General features: G+C 39.0%; 1 protein-coding gene and 1 non-coding gene across 2 annotated transcripts in view; both read left to right on the plus strand.

Annotated features, from left to right (window-relative positions):
• fbxl7 (F-box and leucine-rich repeat protein 7) overlaps positions 1 to 15,581 on the plus strand; it is a 30,824-nt gene extending 15,243 nt beyond the window's left edge. Inside the window, exons 3-4 of the mRNA XM_056744163.1 lie at positions 10,136 to 10,741; positions 13,919 to 15,581. Of these exons, the coding sequence (XP_056600141.1) occupies positions 10,136 to 10,741; positions 13,919 to 14,655 (1,343 nt within the window). The 3' untranslated portion in view covers positions 14,656 to 15,581. The remainder of the gene's footprint in view (positions 1 to 10,135; positions 10,742 to 13,918) is intronic.
• Positions 15,582 to 17,251: 1,670 nt separating this feature from the next.
• Positions 17,252 to 17,324, plus strand: trnak-cuu (transfer RNA lysine (anticodon CUU)). Its single transcript has one exon. It is a non-coding gene; the product is annotated as a tRNA-Lys (tRNA).
• Positions 17,325 to 25,167: the final 7,843 nt, after the last annotated feature.

Consider the following 25,167-nt stretch of genomic DNA (forward strand, 5'->3'; position numbering starts at 1 on the left):
ACAAGCACATACAATTTATGCTGTGAGATTTGGTTGTTTAGTGGACTACAATCTGTTTGGTTTCTATCATTTTCAGCCAGGAGCCCCATTTAAACATAGCTTGACTGTTAAAGACATCCCTATGATCTTATAGAAGAGCTCACAAAAAAGAAATTTGGTTATTTGTCCATTGCTGAGACAGTATTGTGTATTTAATTTTCTCTGGACCTCAGCTGCTATTGCAGAAATGTGCGTGCAGTGAGAGTGTACATGTGGTTAATTTGTGTAAGGGGGCCCAGGCCAGGACAGAGGGTGATCGGGCTTCAGACTGTTTCTCCAGATCCTCTCTGCTTTATGCATCACCAGCCAGGCTTTCCAAACCGGGGAGGGGACGGTATGAGAACAGGGCAGACTGGTTAGAAACATGAAATGCTTTTCCTTCGCTTCCTTTACTGTGGCAAACCGTGGTTTAAACACCAGATGTCTGCATATTTCCTTTATGATGTTTTTGATTAAACAAGATGAATCCTAGATGGATGAATATTTCAAGAACAATATTTATGGTGACACGGTTACTTCACTTCTTTTTAATATGATAATTAGAGAGCGGAAACATCAAAGAAATGTGGCGGTTTGACTTCCCCGTGTGCTGTTATGAATAAAGGAAAGGGAAAAAATAAACAAACAAATGCCAGAACCGAACAGCAGCACCTAGTGCTTTGATACCTGATACTGCTTATAATGGTGAACCTTTGAACAGGGTAGAATCCTTGCAACCTAAACGAAAGGTTTGTTGGATCTGCAGGGCAAATTCTTAGCAACATTTTCCACTTTGAATTTAGTGCCCAAATTTGCTCTAATATTTCCCAACCCTTTTTTCTAGCAGTTCACTCAGTTCGGTATTTGAGACAACATGCAGGTCACGCATTAATTCTAGTCAGTTGTAACCAGTTCTTGACCACCGTAGACTGCCATAGTTGAAAAAAATACAAGGCAAAAGTGTCCCAGACCTGTTTGCTTTCCTACATTCTTCAAAATATCTTCTTTTGCTTTCAACAGAAAAAAGGAATTTATAAAGAAAGTTTCCTACTATGGTAGTCAATGGTGGCCAAGAACTGTTTGGTTACAAGCATTCTTCCAAATATCTCTCTCCGTGTTCATTAGAACAAATACATTTATACGGATTTAGACAACTTGAGGGTGCGTAAATGAATACAGAATTTATTTTTGGCAAAACTGTTCCCTTAATAACCCTGCCATTAAAGGCACATAAAAACAAACACTTTACACTTTACATGTCAGTCAAATGGCTCTTGCTGTCTAAGTGGGCACTGCATTTGGCCTCCAAAAAGCAGAACATATTTAGTCAGAGTCAAAGGTTTGACTATATGAGAACCCAGTTTTTATATCAGGGTAACTATGAGTGATTAGTCCATGTGCTCGATGGTAGCGTATGACCACAGCTGCTCTTAAACACGTATGCACAGACGTCGCGGCACAGCTCAACAATCTTGCATGAGAAGCTCCAAAGGCATTTTAATCAAAACAAGATGCCCCTGTAGATGCTGGAAGGGGCACAGCTGAGCATATGAAGGACCAGCGTCTGTCAGGAACTAAGGTTAGAGTGATAGATGAGTCAAACGTGGGTCTGTCAGAGACCTCTGATAGAGCAGAATAAATTCATGGAAAGAAAAAATCTGATCTGATTTCTGATCATTTCACATGTGCTTATTAGGTTGGACACATATGAAAGAAAGTTATCTAAATCAAAGTGTAGCAGCCACAGGTCCTGAAGCCCCGACACCAAAATGTTACAAGTGTTGTGTTTTGAGCTCAGATTACTGTCTGCTTCTAGAGGTCAGGCTCTGTGTCAGAGTGGAGTAGACATGTCTCAAGACCTCACATTTTGCTTCTCATAACTAAAGGAATGAATAGATGTTGTTTCTGGAAACCTGAGGGTTTGGAACGGAGTAGTTAAGTAGGTAAGGGGAGAATTTTTTTTAAACTATGTGATAAAACTGTTCAGATGCAATGAAATTAAAATTTCAATATATCTGTATTACAAAAAGACAGCTAATGAACTTGTATGTGTCCTTATATGGTTATTTCTTTCATGTTCATTGAATTCCTCTGAACAACTATGATGCTTTTCCATGAATAATGTATTAGATTTTTTTTAAGATTTGGCATGACACGGTACTGCACTTCCAGTGTCCAGTGTGCCCCTTTTTACCCGGCAGGTTAGAATCATTTGAAGTTGAATATTGTTTGATATTTTATTTATTAATACATGATGAAAAGGTGAAAGAACGTTAGCTTGTTTTGTCCTCATTTATTGTCACCCATTTTATTGTCCTTTATTGTCACCCTTCTGACCACACGCCACTGCTAAAGGAATCATAAAGTTATTATATCATGACCCAGACACTTCTAATAATTTTGTTTCAAAAGTGTTTTTGGGGATGAGGAGGGACATATACAAAGAGCTTAAGTTTTAATACAATGTCAATATATAACAACATATTTGTAATTTTGATTGATGTAGCGTTTGTTGTTTTGAAACGACAGCTGAAGCAGAAGTTTAGTTTTGGCTAGTAGCGGTCCCCCTGATAGCGGCCTGTATGCAGTCATCTGTGCCGTGTACAAACAACGTGAGTGAGTAAGTCTGACCGCCCGTTCACCCTAACGCCAGACCCTCTGGAGTCTGCTCAAAACATGGAAGCAGGCCCTAACTCTAAACATCTCATTTTCATCCTTCAAGAGGCAGAAGATTAGCGACCGAGATTATGGTTAAAAGGGTCCTGTCTTAAGATAAGCACCAATCTTCATTAGACATATTTGAGAGCAATTACCCTCTGAACACGCCTGAGATGAAACGAGACTTTTGTTATCAAATTTGTTGCTCTGATTCCCCACCGCTCCCCTTTCTGTGATATTTTTCCACTTCATGTTTTCAGAAAGAGTTACTGCTATGAGAATTTTCAAATGGAGATCAAATGTGATTATGCAGGAGTATGCGTGAATGAAGGTCTTAAAGTTCAACAGCAGGAAGCTTTTTTAACAGGAACATCTAATCCATCCCAGAGCTGACAGATGTGTGATTAATAATGGTTTACATGCCTCGAGAGCAGCATTGTTTGTGATTACAGAGGTGTGCGAGAAAACACCCGGTTAAAAACATTCCTACTTGTCGTGGTTCAGAAGCCAATGATTGACTTGAGGAAAAAGAGCTAGAGTGATGGATCTACAGTCTGAGACTTTTCTTAAGTGACCTATATAGTGAAATGGCATTCCTCACATTCCTGTCTGTTATTATTGGGAATCTGTACAACGTTTAGCTGGACGTTATCTTGGTGCCAGTCTTTAGGCAAAGAGAGAGACACTTGATCTGATATTGAGCATTTCTCACTCATTGCAAGTTTTGTGAACCAAATAAAGCTGCAAAAGGCCATCAAAAAGAGCCTAGTGTATATCCTTACTCCTTTAATGTGGTTTAAAAGGTATCCCTGTGTGATGCATTAAGAAGCTGGATAATATACAAGAGTACATTTATACAAGTGGCTACTTTGAAGAGGGTAAAATGGAACCTATCATTTTTTATTATACATGATCCACGGAAAAAAATAAATTAAAGATTCAGTTTTTCTGAATATACTATTTATAGGTATGTGTTTAGGTAAAATGATCATTTTTGTTTTAATCTGTGAACTACTAACAATACTTCTCCCAAACTTCAAATTTCAAATGAAAATATTGTTTCTATTTGCATTTATTTGCAGAAAAACTGGAGAAACGGGGCAAAATAACAGAATAGATGCCCTGTGTTTTTTCAGACCTCAAATACTGCAAAGAAAACAATGTTCATTAAGTAATACAACATTAATATTCGTCAATTTTTATCACAGTTCCCTTTCTGTCGGTCTCTCGACATTGTGTCGAGAACGACAGATGGGTTTCGCCCTTGATAACCAATCAACTCTGACTACTATAGAAAAGGCCAATGAAATTTGGCGAATGAAATTTGCATGCTGTTCTCCGCCCCTGGATGTCCGGTATAAAAGGAAGCCGGCGTGCAGCAGTCATTTACCTTTTGTTCTTCAGAGCCTTCGCTCATGACTACGAACAAAACGAATTCAACAAATTCTTCTTCTACATTGCCAGATCTACGACGTAGAGCAGCGGATCGTCCCTACCTGCAGCGACCTTCCCCTGGGTGTTAGAGATTTTTTCGAAAAAAGGTCCTTTTCAGGACTGAGCATTCTTCAGCGCGGCATTTCCCGCTGTTCTCTTGGGTGCGGTATTCTCATCGAGGACAGGGTCATGCTAACCCGGGGATACGTGGTTCCTGGGGCTCGGAGCGCGGTGCAAACCTCGCCCACCCCGGGTGCCATTTTTTTCCCGGAGGTGCATGAGGAGCTGTGTAAAACTTGGAGCGCTCCACTCACGGCCCGTTCCAGTCAAACCAGCTCCGGCTCCCTCACTTCCCTCTATGTTGGGGCAGCCAAAGGCTACGTCGAGATTAGAGGTCGACCGAAATGCGTTTTTTTAGGCCGATACCGATTATTTCCGTGTGAATTAGACCGATAGCCGATATTTTGAACCGATATATATATATGGTGTAAAAACTTAAATTTATATAGAAATTAAGAACACGGGCTCTGAAACATTTTAAAGATTTTTAATTCTGACTGAGAAATCTTAATCATAACACTTATTTTAATAATAACAAAAGAAAGAAGGGAGCACCCAGCAGAATTCTGTGAAGCCACAAGCAAGACAGTAAAAAACAACAAGGAACAAATGAAAAAATGAATTGAATGGATTAAATTATATTTATTTATGGAAAAAAATATGTTCTGATGACTTAAAAATTGCATACAATACTAGAACTATTCAATTAATCATTTTGCTCATCATTGGATTAACTAGCACAATTTGAATTTATATAATAAGTGTAAATACTTTAATTGCCTTCATAGCTTTGAAAAGACCGCAAATGTTTTCATGAAGCTATAACATTAAAAGCATATTTTAGACACACTTAGTTAGTAGATTAGCCTATTCCTTGAGTGTATTGTCGGCAAGACAACATTTATGTGTATAAATAAATTGCAAAAAATAACTCGATCTAACATTTGTCGCGAGCAGCTTGAGATTGCGGAGTCTGTGAGTGTGTGTGTGCGCACGTGCATGAGAGCGCTCTGACTGTAGACCAGCGATTCAAGTTCTTTATGCTTTAAAATGGATTGTATTTTTGAAATGGCGTAACTTAAAATGACGTGCAAAACGCCAGCTCGATCAATTACAAGAAACGGGTGCAGTGTGCTGCTCGCTTGCAGAGCTAAATCATTGTTATACTGTGGATGTGAATTATATCTACATGATAATAATGCGTAAATCCTGCAGAACCTGCAGGAAACCAGTAAAGCTGCTCCGAAATTCAGGCACTAATTAAATTGTGTTTTGCATCTTCAGTGTAGTGGATTGAGATTTATTTCAACGTCTGATGCTGCCTTACCTCAGAGAGCATGAACCCGAAGCAGCCCTTTCGGTGTGAGAGTGAAAAAAACTTTCTGTTCCGCAGCCTCCCGCGTTGATTGGCCGGACTCGTGACTTAGTCCCAACAAATCAGAGGGGCAGTGGGTGGGCATTACTCGAGGCAACAAACTAGAGTGACGTGTTCCCACTGCTCTCACTAAATCCTTGGCTGCGTCAGAGCCACATAGCGCATTTCAAAATTAAATGACTTTATCAGCAAATCGGCTTTGAAAATGATCGATATCGATTATCGGCTAAATCTTTGATATCGACGCCGATAATCGGCCAGTTCGATAATCGGTCGACCACTAGTCGAGATCCCCCGGGCGGAACGTGCGGCTGCGGTGCCCCTGTGCCCGCAGACGGCTGCCACCTGGGGGAATCGGCTACGCCTACCGTCCAAGGCGTGTAGGACTTCTTCATCACTGGTGTCGAATTGCGTTGCCGCGGGCCAGGCTACCTCCTCTCTCTACGCCATGGCCATCCTGCAGGTCCGCCAGGCCAAGGCGTTGAGAGAGCTCCACGAGGGTAAGGCCGAGCCGGGTATAATGCAGGATCTCCGTGCCCTGGGTCGGACGATGTCCACGGTAGTGGTCCAGGAGAGACACCCCCGGCTGTACCTTGCGCAGATAGGTGACACCGAGAAAGTCAACTTTCTTGATGCACACTTCTCGCAGGGTGGGTTGTTGGTAACATCGTCGAGGATTGCGCTCAGCAGTTTTTGATGGTGAAGAAGCAGACAGTGGCAATTAGCCACATTTTACCACCCAGCCTTCCTTTTATACCAGACATCCGGGGGCGGAGACCGGTATGCAAATTTCATTTTCCAAATTTCATTGGCCTTTTCTATAGTAGTCAGAGTTGATTGGTTCTGAAGGGCGAACCCCATCTGTCGTTCTCGACACAACGTCTCGTTCCCTCCATCAGGGAACTGAGGTTACAGACGTAACCAAGACGTTTTCATGTGTCTAAGTTTTCATGCTGTCAGTCTTTCACATTGCTGTTGGGTGACTTTATTTTGTTGAGACATACAACAGACACTGGGATGCAATGACCACAATATATCTAGAAATGCTGATAATTTTTTTCCGTGGCTGTATCATTGATTGGAGTTGGTGATTTTGCTTGAGGGCTGTGAAGCCACATTGGGGCCCACTGTAGTTAATCCATTCTAGATGGTGCTTTATAGGCTTAAATAGACATAATAAGGATAATAATCATTAAAGAAGATTTGATAATGTAATTGCGGATTTACTGTTTCTTCAAGTTGTTTTACAACAGCTTCGTGCTTCACTCATTTATACAAAAGAATATGCTAAATGATCTTGTTTTCCCCCGCAAAACGAATCAATGTGTTTTGTGTTACTGAAAGTGAAGGCCGAGAGATGCTGAATTTCTCACTTCAGCTACAGACATGAGTTTATTGTTAAACTTTTACAAAAGCTGGTTTTCTTCTTTGAAATGTTGATGGTTTTATTTATGTTTTCATTCTTTTACTTTCACTACACTCTTGTCCCAGTGGCTATTTTTCTGTGAATTAAATAGCCATTTGGCATGTGGTCCCTAAAGAAGTTTTATGTCTGAGGTCCCCAGTATACCTGCCTGGAATACCAATCCAGTTTGTTATGCCCCATAGACGGACTTTCCCTCTCTGCTGAGAGAGAGGCCACCCCTGATTCATTCAAACAAACAGTACTTAGATATTTCACATTTGTCAAGGTTGGAATACCGATGATTTGTGGGGGAAAACTGTTGAAATTTACATTTAATTTAGCTTCAAGTTTCATGTTATCAACTCATTTACATGAGATTGCAATGAGAACAGGCATGGAACGGCCTTAAAATAAATGCAGTAATGAGGTACAATTCATGGCTTGAGGTAATTATGGCTCCTGTGGCATTCTGTGTGGTTTTTGGTTAAATTTGGCCGAAGTTACCCCTTTAACCAGAAGTTATGGGGGATTTAGGAGAATATAACTGGAGCTAATAAAATGTGGAGACCAAATGGAAGTAAAATAAAACAAACTTTTTTTTTCTTAGCTTGCCGATACTGCCAGTCTAAAACCTTGCAGCTTCTCCGTAGACATTTAAAAGCTAAACAATATAATGGCTTCAAGAAAGTATTTGGACAAGCAAACCACAACTGTATAATTTGCATTGTATAGATGACAAAACGTACCCATTTTAACAATTACCCACTGGTTCCAAGATTATTCTTCATAGTTGTGTGAAGTCAGTTTCTGGGAGATCATACAGGTGTTTCAGCAGAGTAACCACAGGTAGCTAATCACATTTATCTATAAATCAAATATAAGTCCTACTGTAATTTACACACTAATATTTTGCACCCTTTTTGAAAACATATTTTTGTTTATTTGTTTATTAAAAAAAGAAAATAAATGATGCTTGATATGACGTTTTATTTTTTACCGTACCGAAATTCATAAAACTATCTTAATACTTTTTTGGGGATGGTGTATTTCAAGAAGGGACCGGCGCCAGCAGCATGTTTGTGATTTTTGGATTATTGTGGATGCAGCACATGCTTGAGGTTTTACATGCTTACATTGATGAACATTTATGCAGGATTAATGGACTGTTAATCCTCTTCTTAGCAGCCCGACACACAAGGATCAGTACTCACAAACTTGAGTATCAGTGACTGCTACCTGTGTCTCAGAGACGCTTTAAACTGCTCAGATCACATTGTGTCCTTCAGCTTTTTAACGTATCAATCTTACAAATCTGTGTATGTCAGTTCACAATGTGTTCATGTATAACCCATTCTGAAAATTGACAAAACCAATATTGCCTTGCACTGCCCGTTCACTGAAAATAAACCCGTCTCACACCTGCTTCCCTGCTTCCAACACATCTCACTTCAGCTGCCCATGATTTTCCTCAACTGTTACAACCAGAATATAATGCGGAACGGATGTTATATTAATAGCACATTGGATTATCCATTTTGGGCGGTGACTGTCTGGTATAGATCTCCTTGGACCAGCTATAGAAACATGCACTGTAACTAGCTGGATTTTTCAGCAGGGATGTTATTTATTTAATCAAACGTTACAACCACAGACTCCTCCCTCTGTTTGTTGACTTGTATTGTGTTTGGTAATGGCTGTATATGTACAAAAGGTCTCTGCTTGGCAACGTTATCCAGCTGGTGGTGAGGGCATTAATCCAGTGTGCGAGTGAGTTTGCACGGCCACTTCCAATTCTTTGTTTCTAGTGGTGACATTAAAACATAATTGGATTCTTCTTATTCTGCCAACCGTAGTAGCTTCTCATAACATTATGGGCCTTTGGTTACTCGGAGAACTAAGTTTGTGAATGTGGTAGCTGTAGCTGTACAATCAAAGCTATGTTTCATTCCCTGCTGGCACTTTGAGTTGTTTGGTTTGTTTTGTTCTGGTTTCTATTTCTTTGAACACGCTGTATTTACTTCTTATGTTATTAAAAGCTAAGTTCTTGCTTATGTTCTTGTTTCTCCCTGTTCCTTCTCCAACCAGTGGACTTGTTTTGCACATCTCTTGATATTATAAGGATGTGATCTTAATAATGTTTGAAGATCGGTTATTCTCTGTGCCAGCCTGCTGGCCTTCAGATTTTCATTTATTGAAGTATATCCCACATACAGTACATGGGACATGATCACTCTCTGCTGTTTCCCATTTCTTGACTTGAAACCATAGGAGACAACAACATCCGTCAAAGATAACAATGGGGTCATTGTGCCCATAAATAAATGGAAGTAAAAGGGTTGGAATTCTGATGTATTGCGGTTAGACAGCTCAAATTTGTCATTAAAATAAAGGCATAGTTCATCTTACAATGAACATTGTGAAGATTTAGTTTCCCTCCTATTGATCCAATTCTCTATAATCTTCCATGAAACACAAAATGAGACGTTATAGAGAATGTTTAAGATGGAAGCATATATTGCCAAACTTGACTAAACCATTTTCAAAGTCATATTATATTCTTCTAAAAATATGTTAAACTGTATAAATATGTATAAATCTGCTTTCTTTGAGTGGAAAAGAGCAGGCCGGATATTCTGCTTTGCATCTTCTTTGTGTTTCACGGAAGAGAGAAAATAATACTGCGTTGAAACTACATACGGGTGAGGATATGAATTTTAATTTTGGGTATACTATTCCCTTAAGCTTTACCCAATGAAATCATCAAAGCTTGGCCTTGATACTCGTCCAATCAATACTGTCCTAATGGCAGAAGAGACCAAATAAGGCCTGAAACTTTATATCAGGCGTATCATTGATAGGCATGAACAGAGCCAGATTCTATAGCCGAGCCGAGAATACTCATGGGAGATTAGACTCTATGAATATTGCTTTTGCAGGCTGTGCACACAGGCAAGATTTTAACAACACTGGTCAGGGAATTACATTTCCTAAAGCTATATATGAAACACTTTCCGTCTCAGTCATTGTAGCCAAACATGCTTAATGTGTGGAAGGGAAATGACTGAGATTTAAAATTTAAATTTGTTTGCATGTCTATGTCTATAGTTATATAATAATGTTCTTACTATGCTGATGCGTGTTCTCCCCTTTCTATGGAGTGCTCAATAATTTTTCTGCTTTTTTAGACTCGGACCTTAGCATGCGCACAGTGAGTACGCCAAGTCCAGCTTTGATTCTGCCACCTGGTTCTTCTTCTGCCATTCTCAATGGATCCTCCACATCCTCTTCTGCGTTCAGCACAGAAACCATTGCCATGGTGCACACCCCCCCCACTTCCATCACCCACCCTCAAAGGGGCCTGCAGCAACCTAAAGACCAGCAGGAGGCGCCCATCGACATACTTCCCGATCACGCTTTTCTCCAGATCTTCACCCACCTGCCCACCAACCAACTTTGTCGGTGCGCTCGCGTGTGTCGCCGCTGGTACAACTTGGCATGGGACCCTCGCCTGTGGAGGACTGTCCGTCTGACGGGAGACGTGCTGCACGTGGACCGTGCACTTCGGGTTCTCACTCGCAGACTCTGTCAGGATACACCCAATGTATGTCTCACTTTGGAGACGGTTGTGGTGAGTGGCTGTCGGAGGTTGACTGACCGAGGACTGTACACGGTGGCTCAGTGCTGCCCAGAACTCCGTCGTTTGGAGGTTGCCGGGTGCTATAATGTGTCGAATGAGGCAGTGTTTGAAGTGGTCTCTCGCTGTCCCAATCTGGAACACCTGGATGTTTCAGGTAAATGTTTGTAGGTGTATGTTTGTGTCTATATATGGCTTTTTTCTGTCCGGTATTAACAGAAGTTTGGGTGAAACATATCAACAGCTCTTTATTAATATCAAAATGATTTACACCATAAATATGGCTTTGCTACGGGAACCAGATTTTATTCTGGAAAAAGTGGCAACCAAGCACAATACTAAAAAATTTTATCATGCTAAATTAAACATCAGTTAAATATTTCAATTTATGAATATTACTAAGAACTACCTATACCCAACAATATGCAAAATTAATATAGGCAGTTTTGCATTTTAAATGTCGGTGTTGAATTCTAATGTTTGCTTGCTCTTGGCAATCAAAACATTTCCGTTTTTAAAAATATTTTCTTGGTACAATTTACATTTAGTCATTTAGCAGACGCTTTTATCCAAAGCGACTTACAAAGAGTTAGGGAGCAACGAGCGATGTGTCATACAGGAATATTTCTATAAATATTGTTGTTTAACTTCTTAAAGAAACATTTAAAGAATGTGACATTGTTGATCTACAACCACACCTCTGAAAGCCCACAGAAGGATTGTTATTAAACTGCATGAATTACTTCCTGACTCAGAGCCAACAGCTTGAATACTACACCTGTTTTGTTGTTCAGCACACAAGACAGTTGACGTTTTTTTACTCCGAGATTATTCTGAAATGTCCAGAACTTCCTCTTGGAAAAGCTGGAAAAGGTATTAATAGCTCCGGCATTCTGTCTTTGTTCTCTATACTTCCCAAAAGAAACATAACCCCTAGCAAAACCAGGCCCTCTGACTTTACGGTGCTTTGGGAAAACCTGCTACCCTAATTTAGAGAATTCTATGACTTTCAATGATCAACTATATTTTTTAAAAACTAAAATAAACAGTGAAGGTTTATTTTGTTTCCATAATAGATACATTTAAATCATTGTAAAAGGTGCGTTAATATATATTTTTTGTCCCATGTCCCACTGATTTCATAATTTACTGTTAGTATATTTGCTAGAAATAGAGTTTTCTTGTGACTTTTAAAAGAATTGACAGTTCCCTGTTTGTCTTACGAATACATTTTAAATGTTATTTTCTGTATTTGTTTCACAAAGGTACAGTTTTTGGATTTAGCAGATGAGAATGTATGAAAATAATAGTGCTTTTTCCTGCATGTCTTTAAGTTCTCTGGTGTTTTATTTCCAACTTCCTGCGCTGCACTTCCTGTTTAAGCATATTGTTGTTTTCCCTGTGTGAGTGCAGGTCCCAAGTACATTCTCGGTTTTCTTATGGGAAACCAAACACTGCAAAAGAAAGACGAATGCGTGGTCTGTGTTCCCTCACTGCTTTCTTACAGTTGTCTTTTGGGATTTGTGTTAAAAAGAGATCTGAAACTAGACATTTGGTGGTTCTTAACACAGGCATCTGCAAACTTTTGAGAACCATTTAGAATAAATTGTTGCATCACATACACATGCTTCTGAAGAAAAAAACATTTTTCCAGAATATATTCATAAACAACAGTCTCGAAGGAATTCGTGACATTGTTACGAAATGTAATCCTTTCCCCCTTTCACGTGTCAGTCAGCACTACTTTCAATCTAATGTATTTTAATAAGCGAAATCTTTCATATGAATATATAATATATTTCAAAGCAATCTGATGGGAATTCATACCTATTTTACAGGGTTTTTCCCCTGTGACGTTAGGTTTAGGGGCGGGGCTAGAGTAGCCATTGATCATTGTTTTACTACCTCACGAAACTTGTGTTTTTAGCAAAATTAGCATTTGCAGCTGTGATTTTACAATAGGGGCTGGCTGCAGCCGATGGGGCGAGTGGTACTCCACTCAAAACCATAAATACGTCACCTGCTTTCGAAGCCCGAGCGGATATACTTCGCCTAATTCGGACCTCAACCCGGAAGTAATTTATGAAACTGCGCTGTTTTAATGTCAATAAATACTTGTAATGTTTTAATGCTACAAAATTATTATTTAAATGTTATTAAATAGCGTTAATGTTAAGAAATCCAGACATTGCTTCCAGGATTGTATTTAGAAAGTAAACATAATAATAGTTAGCAGTCAACAATAAATGAAACATCAAATAAATTAATTTTTATAAAAATTTAAAATGTGAACACAAATAATTTAGGAATTTTATATTTAAAGCAAAATAACATACAGTAAAATGTAGAATAATTTCCACAATGTTTGAATTCTTTTGAGTAAAAAACACAAACTATATTTACAAAACAAATCAACTGCAAGTAACAGTAAATAACGATCAAGGAAGGTTCTCCTCCTTCATCTTCACTTTTAATGGCGGATCGCAACCAACATGTTTGTGTATATCGCCACCTGCGGTACCGGGGTGTGTAACATAAGAGTTTTCAGTTCTTCTGATTTTATAAACCCTGTATTTTAAAGAAATTCATGCAACATCAGCTAACATTGGTGAGACAATAAAATATTGATTGTCAAAAATATATAAATCCATCGTGTTTATTCATTCTTTTTGTGTAATTTCACAGAAGCCATATGCGTTGTGCTTGCATTGCACGTTAAGACATTATCAGTCTGCAAGTAGTGTAGGGATGTCGAGATAAAGTTACCTGAGTTAAAATTTGAACTTCAGAGACCTCAGCGACGCCATTTTGCCCCTTCTTTATTATCGAGGGGAGGTGATGTATTTCCTGTTCGAGAGTGGAGCTCCATCGCCCCATCGGCTGCAGCTAGACCCCTCTCTGATTTTAGGGTTTGGGGTGAAGTCAGTTATTGGTTAGCCACACATCTTAAATCATTTACGACTTCTTCTGATATCAGGTTATAAATATATAAATGTAAATACACACGCAGTCTGTGACATTAATAAAGGTCGTGATCACCGACACAATTTTTTTCTGATGTTCGTGTCCATGAACACAAATGTGAAGATTCCAAATTTCGTGTCTATGCCTCGAACTGCCATAAGTAATTTATCTTTGCAGACCGAGGTGTGTTAAAATTCTTTCCTTTATCCGAGACCATTGTGAATATATTTGGCTTTCTCAGGTAAATAAAACGTATCACCAGATGGCAGGTAACTTCCTAGTTTATATCAAAGTAAGAACATTTTTGTGCGTCCCCTATAAACAGCGCAGATGAAGTTTGATGTTTCATCCTGTCTTTCTCTTTTTGTAGGGTGCTCCAAGGTAACCTGCATAAGTCTAACTCGGGACGTGTCCGTGAAACTCTCCCCTCTTCATGGCCAGCAAATCTCCATCCGCTATCTCGACATGACAGACTGTTTCGCTTTAGAAGACGAAGGGTTGCATACCATTGCAGCCCACTGTACTCAGCTTACTCACCTCTACCTGAGGCGCTGTGTGCGCCTGACTGACGAGGGTCTGCGTTTTCTGGTCATCTACTGCCCGTTTGTGCGCGAGCTCAGCGTCAGCGACTGCCGCTTCATCAGTGACTTTGGCCTGCGAGAGATCGCTAAGCTGGAGGGCCGACTTCGCTACCTTAGCATAGCACACTGCACTCGCATCACAGACGTGGGTGTGCGCTACGTGGCTAAATACTGCATCAGACTGCGTTACCTGAACGCTCGTGGCTGCGAGGGACTGACAGACCACGGCATCGAGCACCTTGCCAAGAACTGCCTTAAGCTCAAGTCATTGGACATCGGGAAGTGCCCGCTTGTGTCGGACGCAGGCCTAGAGCAGCTTGCACTGAACTCTTTCAACCTGAAAAGATTGAGTCTGAAGTCATGCGAAAGCATCACGGGCCGCGGGCTGCAAGTAGTAGCGGCGAATTGCTTTGACCTTCAGCTGCTGAACGTTCAGGACTGCGATGTACCACTGGAGGCGCTGCGCTTCGTCAAACGCTATTGCAAACGCTGCGTGATTGAACACACCAATCCAGCATTTTTTTGAGAATGGTTTTGTAAACAGATTTGAGAACATTCAACTTTTTGACTTGAGGCAATGATTTCTTTGCTAAACAAACTGAGCGGAGATTTCCACTGCTGCACCTTTGTATTTAATTTGCATGGTTGGGAGAAATCTTAACAAAGACTTTTTAACCGTTTATTTATAATTGTATTCACTCTTTTTATTACTTTTTTGCCTACGTCAGATTGTATTACACTTAACATGTAACGTTATAGAAATGTGTATTTTCAAAGAAAAGTGTACGCATTTAATTATTATGAATGCAGACAGAATAACATGATGTGACGTTAACCCAGATTTGAAACTATACACATCACTTGCAGAAAAATGATTTGTTGTTTTAACTTAAAAAAATTAAGCTCGCTGGCTCGCTTTTTTTTTAGTTAATTCAACTTTAAAATATTAGTTAACAAAACACTTTTGCATCAAATTCACATAATAGCTAATCATTTTTACGTTGAATTAACTAGACATTTTAAGGCGGCCGGGTAACTTGTTGAAACAACAAATACATTTTTACAGTGTGGCCATAGTTTCAAAAACAATTCAGCTTTTTGTAATGTTTACATTTGATGTCTGTCATGAATGTTTAGCTTTGTTTAATCCTTTGTAAGCCTGATAACTTGGTTTTATTTCAGAGGAATATTACCAAACCAATGCCATTGTCATTACGACGTTTACCTTGTTAATACTGGTCAATACTTTTTCCCTGCTGAAAAGACAGGCGTACGTTTTTTGGTCGTTGATGAATTTCTGTCCCACCATCACCACTTGTCAACCAGCTTCATCGCCAAGTTTTGGTGGTTCAACAGCATTAACCAGCCTAAACCAGATGGTCTTTTCAGCAGGGTTTAAGACCACAGTGGAATAAAGAGGTCTAAGCCATATTAAAAAAACTCATATGTTAACTACCATGTGATCTTTGCTGGGAATGCAACGGGGTCCGTGAATGAGAAAACAGGGCCGTGTCATTTACTCTAGACTGGGGATACGTCCAGAAGTAACATGAGGGTGACCACTGCTGAGAAGGCCTTGAAATCTTTTCTGCAAGCTGTCATCAGGCAGTTCATTTGCCACAACAGTGTTGAGACCGCTGACAGAGTTGGTTTACTTGCTCAGACATTGTTCAGAAGTACCAGGTGTTGCATCCTTACATGGCGACAGAAGGACGGCGACAAATTAAAGTGAAGAAGGTGATAGTATACTGTATGTGTGCAATAATTTATAAGGCAGCATTTTAAATCAGGCTGTTTTAGCTGTTATTTATACGGTTGCTGACACCTTGGTCTGTTGCCACAAAAGAGCCAGTTGGCTCCATGTGAGAAAATAAAGGAGCTGTCATCATAATCTTCATTGAGTCTGGCAGAACATGTCAATGCAGCTCGGTCCAAATTTACATTACAGCCCAGAGCAGCTGTAAGGTCCGAAGCAGCAGTGAATCCACACGAAACAGAAGCGATTAGGGAATTTCCCAGTATGGATATTTTATTATGTTTTCTGCATCTCCAAAAAAGTGTTAAGATGTTGTGTGTCCAAAAATACTATATCACTTTGATTTGTTTAAAGATAAGACTCATAAGTGCTCTATATGGCAACACCGCAAAATTGTTCCATGGAGTTACAAAAACCAAACCAAATAACATCATTATTGGACAAAATACATCAGCCGTAACATAAACCTTCTGAGTCATAAAATAGTGTTGGATTATAGAAAAAGATGAAGTGTGTAAAGGAAGGAGCTGTGAAAGGTGGGGAGGTGCAAAACATGGCGTAATGACCCTGTGATTTCAAAGAAAGTTGAAAAACTGATTCATCCAGAGCAATGAATTCAGTAAGTGTTATCATACTTGGTCCTTAAGGAAAGCACAAGCAAATACAAAGTTCATGTTATATTGAGATACAATGCAGACTAATGAAACATTTAAAGTTCAAGTAATCTCAGTATGGTTTAGTTTGGTAAATGTACTAGTCAGTTGGTTGATTTACCAGTCAGGAAATTTAAACCCTTGTCTCTTTAACAAATGTTACAAAATGCAAGAACATTTCACAAAGATGACAGATGTTAAACAGTAGCCTGCCAAGTCTGCACAAAGACTTAACAGTGCAACAATGCTATAGGATACAAACAATAGAAACACTTAAAAAGAAAGTGAAACTCTTAAATCGTTTTACATTAGACAGAATTTTGCAATAAACCAAAACATTATACTGGACAAGGATGATTCGCATTTACTATTGTAAGGTTTTAGCACCACCTGATGTTTCAACTGGGAAATTCATGTCTAATATGTAGAAAATGTTATTAGAGATGCATTGTAAAGATTAATACATAGATCAGGATCACTTTATGTTCCAATTACTTAAGTTTCTAATTTAAAAAAAAATTATAAATAAATAATCGGACGTATTTGAATTCAGATAGTGATTCATCTGATTTCGTAACGTTACAGAAGGTTTAAGAAACCCATTTACACTTTACGGTCGAGAACTAAATAAAAACACTTAAAATCGAAAACATGTCACCGACGACATCGGAAAATCAGCGCAATAAAGTTTTAGGATTTTCTTCAATTCTTAAGCCCGGCTAGCTCAGTCGGTAGAGCATGAGACTCTTAATCTCAGGGTCGTGGGTTCGAGCCCCACGTTGGGCGCTAACATTTTTAATATCTTACAGTTCTACCCCATTGCAGCATCCATTCTAAATCCGCAATAAATCCAACTGTCAAGTTTTTATTTCATTGATAGAATGTTAAATATTAAAAATAATTGCTAACGGTACATAGAGAAAACATCTCTCGTTGTACTTAGCTTGTTCGGCCAATAGAGGGCAGTTGATAAACATGCACATTTAGCATTTTTATAAAAGAGACTTTTTCCTGTAGCTCAGTGGTTAAAGGAAGATAGATTTTATTCATCGGCTGTCATTCTTAAGATAATTATTAATGAAAAATAACGTTTATGATTACAAGACAAATTGGTTTGCAACGCATAACAGTGACTGTAAAAATATGTATTATGGGAATGATATATTTGGGGTTTTGGTATTTGGGTTGACATCAATGGGCTGTTTTTGTAAAGCAGATTGGAAACCCTATTGCTATGTTCTGTTGGACAAACCAGAGACTTAAAAACTTCTTTAAAACGTCTTAATAAATTTTAAAGTTCTTTAAATCATTAAATAATTTAACCCACCTGACTGAACTCATCATGAAGTATGTCGGTGTCTAGGCATGCTCATGTTTACACTCAACATATGAAGGAAGGAATGTTTTCAGTAAAAATACAAATATAGTTTGTAGTGTGTAAATCCCTGAACAAAACAAAATACAAAGACATTTTGCACATTTATTTTGATTCAGTTGCAAATTGCTTTGTTTTCTCACACTAGGAAATGATAAAAATGACTTAAACTTATATTTTTTATAATTTACCACATGAATGGAAAGGGATACAAAATCACTCCAAAAACGTATGTGGGTCAATAATGTGACATGTATTTTTTGTGTCCAAATTCATTATTTTCCTAAAAAGAATTTGAATAAATACATGTCATATATCAAATGGATCTACAATATGTCCTTTATAAGAACCCTTTTCATTTTATTGAAATTCAATAGATTTTTTGAGTTTTGGTGTTTGAAAGACCAAAAATGTCAGGTGGTGCGACCGTCCGAAAATACAAACAGAGAACAAAACTGAGAAATAAATGTTAATTTTCTCAATAAAATTCTTAATAAAATATTTTGGCATGATTTTATGTTAAATTTCTTATATATTAGGGGAAAAATACTCAGTGCTAAATACATTAAATGTATATTATTTTTAATTAATATATGGTCGCACCACCTGACATTTTCTGGGTGGTAAAATCAGAAATCTTGTTTAATAATGAATTAATGCTCCCTAAAATGCTGTAAAACCAATATAAATCAACACAATACATTTTTTTGGACATAAAAATACATTTTCAAACTGTTTTGCTTAAAATATTTTTTTTTTCTTGAAAATCTTATTTGTCATTGACCCATGTATGTTTGAAATCTGAGGTAGGTTAAATTGATCTAATTTTCTAGGCTATATTGAGATATGATCTTTTTATTTTACCATTGTAGAGATTGCAAAAACAAGTTCAGAACATGAATCTTTTGTGTTTTAGTTTTTAAATGATGCATAGTTTTTGATAGTTGATTAAAGTTTATGTTAGTTGATTGAATATTAATGTAAAACAAAGGTAATAAAAAAGGCAGACTTACCATGGGAGTTCTGTGCATTTTTAAATGGACGATAGAAAAAAGAGCAAAGAGAAAAAGATGTCCTATTAGATTTTTAGAAACTATATATTTTTAATTTACAAAATAATATGAAAAATAAAGTCTGACAAATATCTCTGGAAAGGCATGAATGTTTCTTCAATATAATCATTAAAATAAATGTCCAGCAGAGGTCCCTCCAACCAAACTTCTGAAGACCAGCTGCTCATTAGTTTCCTGTTGCTTCTCTGAATACTTTTTTAAAACCTTAATACAGAAACATACGTGTACAGCACAAACCTGCGTTTGAACTTACTGATGATTTTGAGCTCATAAACTTGGATGGATCAGATATTATTATAGTTTTAAATAATTGTAAATTGTTTGTAATCGACACTTATTGTAAAGGATCGTGTAAATCTGTTGACACTTTCTGTAAAGGGGGGAATTATTTGCCCTGCCAACGCAAATAATAATGTTTATAGATAAATACATTAAGATGGGCTTCTTATATTACTTTTAAATAAACAATATAACAACACATCAGACATCCAGCTTTTACATTCCACCTCACAGCATACATTTCAACTACAGCCTTCCAATCTCCTATTATAATAAAAGTTCTCCTTTTCACATTCACTTTGATCTCGTCTTAGTTTCACAGGTTTAATTCCACAATTTCCTTCGAGTTTTGTATATCTGAAACTGAGAAGCTGTAATTGTGTGTGTGTTTGAGTGAGTGAGAGAGAGAGAGAGAGAGAGAGAGAGAGACGGTCCCTTCAGACCTACACTTGAGTCAGAGACAAGTGGATCAGCTCACTGTAAAGCTCTCTGCCATCAGTGGAGAACCAAGAGGTGCCTCTTTCCTGCCACTGTCCATGACGCATCCCCTCCTCCATCCCCCACCGGGTCGGGGGAGAGGGTGGGAGGGTGGCCGGTGTGGGGGAGGAGCCCTTTTGTCCTGAGTGGCGTTGTGGCTAATCTAAAGACCTGTGATGGACGCCTCTCTGGCGGACTCCACCCCTCCGAGCGGGGGATGGGGATAGCGTGAGAGGGCACGGGGGAGGGGCAGAAAGGGCGGGGGCAGGAGGAGGCAGCGAGTGCTGGGGGAGGGGGGAAGGTCATTAGTCAGCATGGAGAAAAGGGGAACAGCAGGACACAGTGCCACACATTACAGCCCCCTCCCGCATTGTCCTCCCTCTCAGGCCAAATGACTGCTGAAGGGATTCACAGAGTTAAATTTTCTAATCTCCCTCAAGGGGGTTCGGGCTCTGGTTTTGTGATGGTAATCTAGAGTATTGGGCAGGTACAGTATGTAACACATGTAAATGAACGAGTCCTGTTGTAGGAGCTAGGACGGTTTGGTTTAAGATTAGGTTATAACTTGCACGCATTCAACCTGCGTTTCTATCTTTAGATTTCTGTAGACCACCCCTGGGTGTGTGACTGTGTGAAGAGTAAATGAAATATTTGTGCCCAGCTCCATCAAAAATGACCTTTAGTGCTCACAGCGAGACACCGGAGCAACAGACACCTGCTGTTCCCGTCCTTGAAGAGCTGCATGGCCATATAACCACACGTCTCACGCACAGCAGACCTTCAGAAAGACCTTAATTTGCGCTTTAGAAATGTGTTTTGCATTCCGTTTGAAGAATTGAGAGAGTTACTGTAAATGTGAACTTCTCTGGCACTGACAACCGTATTGGCTTGTGTTTGGGTGCTCATTCGTAATGTGTCGGTGTGAGAGACGCAGGAAGAAGCCAGAACTCGAGGCACAGATGTGGACCAGACGTGCAGCTGGGTTTGTGTGTGACACTGATAAGAGATGCCACTGGAGGAAAACCAGCTTCACTCGGTCCAAGACAGAATACAACATGAAACAGAACAGAAAGATGAACAGAATGAATGGGGAAGAGAAGATTTTTATAGTACACATGTATGAGGAGTAATGTAAAAATAAGGACAGTTCTGGCCAAAAGTGTGCGATTTGGATTGTTTTATTCAAATCTGTACAAACCCATCTAGTTATTATTTGATTGTTTTCTACATAAAATCATGCTACGAAATGTCAAGAACATTCTGTAAACTATAGAATTCATATATTTACTATTGACTGAGTAAATCCATGTCAAAGATAGAAATCATAGTGAAATTAATAGTTGAAATCATTTTTTTCCAGACTGGGTGAAATGCTGTTTTTATTTCATTATATATGAAACATATATATTTACACGTTATATTTATGTTGTATAATTCAACCTATAGTGTAAATTAAAGCTCAGCTTTGGAAAGACTTAAAGTAGGGTTTGCAAAAAATTACAACACTTACAAAAATGTTTTGAGTCAAGGCCAGGAGAATGACTACAATACATTACTACACAACAGGATTAACAAATGAAGAGTTTGGTTCCAAAATGAGATAACTCTGTATTAAAAAAAATTAAAAATCATGTTTTTTTAAGATGTTAGCATGTTAGTTAGCTGATTTTTTCAAAAACAAAAAAAAACAACTACCATTTGATTGATATTAATTGGAGTGCACAATAAAAAAGTCTTATGAATTTCTAATAAAATTGATGTCAATGTAGGCTTTATATCCAGTAAGTTTTTGGTATTTGAATAAAAAACTAAATTGACTGATTTACTGTCTGTTTTTTGCACAATAATTAATTTAAAACCAAATACTGTACAAATATTCCCCTGGACATCACTTTTTAGCCACTACTAAATCTCACAAGGTTGGCTTTGCTAATGAGCAGTTCTGATGATTAACAGTATCATGAGGATTTAACATTCTTGCAGAAATGAAAAACTGAGATTTAGTGTTTTCTGTTGTAGATTTTTCCTGTGGGTCAGTGGTTACAGCATGGCACTAGAAATGCCAAAGTCATGAGTTCGATCCCAATGGATTGAAGGTGATACAATGTAATGTAAAAAAGTGATGCCAAATGCATAAATGTAAATGTAGTCTGATACCCCATGCATTCCCATAATCCCTCATTTATAGAAGCATAGGAAAGAATTTTCAATGGGTAAAATGTGCGTAAAGATGGTGTTTGTGGAGCACAGAAGCATATCATTTCACAGTGAAATACAGCCGCTCTCTGGGGCCACACAGCTCACAGACACTTGATTTGGGCAACATGGCGTCTGATGAGTCATGCCTATAGTGAATAATCTGTCTTCATATCAACGGGTGTCAAGCACAGACCAGACGGGCCAGAATTCACAGCAGAAATGAAATATCAATTGTTTTAGTTTAGTTTTAGTTTTACATTTGCTTTATTTGTAGATCTCATGACTTATTTTTGCATTTTTTTTTGTAATTTTATTATTGATTTGTTTATTTTAGTTGCTTTATAAGATATATTTATTTTAATGTAACTTTTTGTATATGATTATAATTTTAGTGTCTTAAACTTATTTCAGTTTATTTATGAGGCAATATTTCAGTTTTCCAATAATTTTAGGGCAATATTTGATTTGATTTCAATTGACCAGAAACGTTTTAGTACACTTAAGTAACCCTTAGGTTAAATCATTTTGAGAGAAGTGATTAGCTGTGTGTGATCTGTTATTTTTAAATAGGCTATAAAACATATAGAATTTTCATAATGGGACAGTACACACCCCCAAAATGATTTTTCTGTCATCGTTTATTAACCTCAGAAAACCCTCAAGGTTACCATCAGCAGCAATAAGCACAAATAAATGTCAGACTTCTTCTTTTGCCTGAATTGTCTATTAAACACAAGCTCATTTCTCTCATTCTCTGGGTCTTGTCACAGCATGAGCTAAAATGACTAGTTTTTGGTAGTCATCTGTTCGCACCACTCCGAGCACGTTAGAGTGCACAATGTGTGTGCTTGTGTGTGTTGCACAGGGCAGCTGAGCAGTCGGCATGACACTCATCACCCAGTCTGCGATTGATGCTCTGCCTCTCGCCCTCAATGTCACGCACGACACATCCGTCTCCGGGGGAAACAGGAGGTGCGAGAGCGTGTGACAGTTTTAAATCCCCTCAGCCGGTGAGAAGGACATCGTCGCTGCATCTGATAGAGCTCAGGCACATCCCTCCCCCTACCTGTGTCACCGGCACAGGATACTGTGATCAATCACGTAACCAAGACGGCGAGGCATAGGTCGTCAAGGCGACCACAAATCGCTCTTTATCGAAAGCTGCAGAGACGGCCGGCCAGGCCAACTCCAGCTGGAAATGACATATTCATTGGCTCCGAACACGAATCAGCTGGCCAAAGCCTGACATTTTCGGAAGGCAGCAGTTTTTAGGATCATTGGCTGTGTGGATAACTAAAACCCTGAAGGCTCACTGCTGAATATTAACCAGTTCAGCTGTTGAGCAGGACATGCGGTATATAAACACACATGTAGGATGCGAGTACAGCGAGAAGACAGATCTGTCACGATAGCTAATGAATGCTGCTCATTAAAGGAGTGTCTACACATTAGCTGATTATGTAATAACATTTTTATTAGTTGCACTTCAATGCCTCGGGTCATCTTTTAACAGATCATTCTTATGATCATGAATCAATCCTGTAGTGAGTCTATGATTTGAAGAATCTGTTAAAACATCCCCGTGTCGCTCGATTTGAAGGGGGACTGGGGGGTTCCGGGACCCGCATAAGGCATTAGGACCCCCCATAAGAAGTAAAAAACAGACTTTGGGGGGCCCTCAGATATTTGTACTTGAGAAAAAATTGTAATGACCAATGGATTTAAAGCATGCAATGGATATTGTCAATTTTGTGAATTAATTATTTACAATCATTTAAATTAAGTTCATTTATGGGCTAGTTGTCATGTCTCTTTAAATTTGAAACGCCCCGACCCCCAGTGAAAGAATCCTGTTCTTCTATGTAAGCCCGTTTTATGGGGGACCCCCATAAGACCTGGTTCATTTCGAGCACTGCATAGAAGCATTATCGTGTTAAAACTTCTACATTTCATGCACTTTGTAGACGCTTTATCCTACACAAACTATCTTTCTTACATATCTCAGATATTCATTTTCTCCTTTTTCAGATCATCTGCTGATGAGGAAAACATCGAGTTTGGCCTTTCTGTTAAAGGGCCTTTCCCAAGGGGAGACTGCCAGCCCGGCTCGTATCCCAGCGGCCCAGTGTTAGTGAACTGTTCCGTGTTGCCATGTTTGACGCTCGGCGGCTAACCACAACCTGCCTCCTCGCCAATGACAGATTTAACACCCAGCAGTCGGTGGTTTGAGGAGGAGGCACGATGCCGGCGGTGACGGGCCCTGTGTGAGGAACTGCGCCATGTGTCAAGATAGCACATAATGACAGACCACAGAAGATTTTCACTGCCGCTAAAACCACTCAGACAACCCTAGAATTTCGCTTTGCATTAAAACAGGAAGGACTGTAATAATATAGCTGCAGATCGGGATTTGCTAACAAACAAACAAAACATAAGCATTGGATTTTTGCAAATGGGATTTAGAAGTCTAACGTACATTTAACACCTCCGATTCAGGACTTCCGCCGAGGCATCATTTTGACAATTCCTTGTGCAAGTACCTCCTGTCGAAAACTCCGACTCCTGCCAGTTGCATGCTGGGTGCACACGAGACCTATGGATTTCACGAGCCACTTCATCGGAAAGTGCAATTATGAAAGATGTCTGTCGAGGGGGGGGGTTTGGGAGATGGGGAAGCCTTGTTCCAGGCGTTAGGCTCATAATGGCTGGCTACTGGAGCGGACAGAGAGCCCCTGCCATGTCCTCTCGTCCTGTCAGAGCACGTTATGTCAGCCGCTCCACAGGACTGATGGTGTTTATGATGGTTAGAATAAACAGGGCTGTCCGAGTCTCTTTTCTCTCTCACTGGCAACAAGGCCATGTTGCTCTACTGCAGAGAGACCTAGTACAGAATCATTTTAATGGTTTTATATTTTGTGTAAAAATGCTGGGCTAGTAGTGTTCAACTACTTTAGACTAAAATCAAAAGCATGTTAGCAGGAAATTAAATGCATGCAAAATTAAATATGAAAAGGATAAACTGGTATAATATTAACAAAACTGAGCTATTTAACTGAATCCTTGGAGCATATATAAAGTTTTCAGAGGACCATGGCACCAAATGTTACTTACTACACAAACACCATTTTGGTTTCCTAGGCGAATATCGTGAGTCACTTTTATTAAAAGCATCATTACTACAGTTGGCAGCAATTTACAGTTTATCATACATGATAGTTCAAAAAAG

Source organism: Triplophysa dalaica, chromosome 3 (assembly GCF_015846415.1).
Source record: "Triplophysa dalaica isolate WHDGS20190420 chromosome 3, ASM1584641v1, whole genome shotgun sequence".
NCBI classification, from domain to species: domain Eukaryota; kingdom Metazoa; phylum Chordata; class Actinopteri; order Cypriniformes; family Nemacheilidae; genus Triplophysa; species Triplophysa dalaica.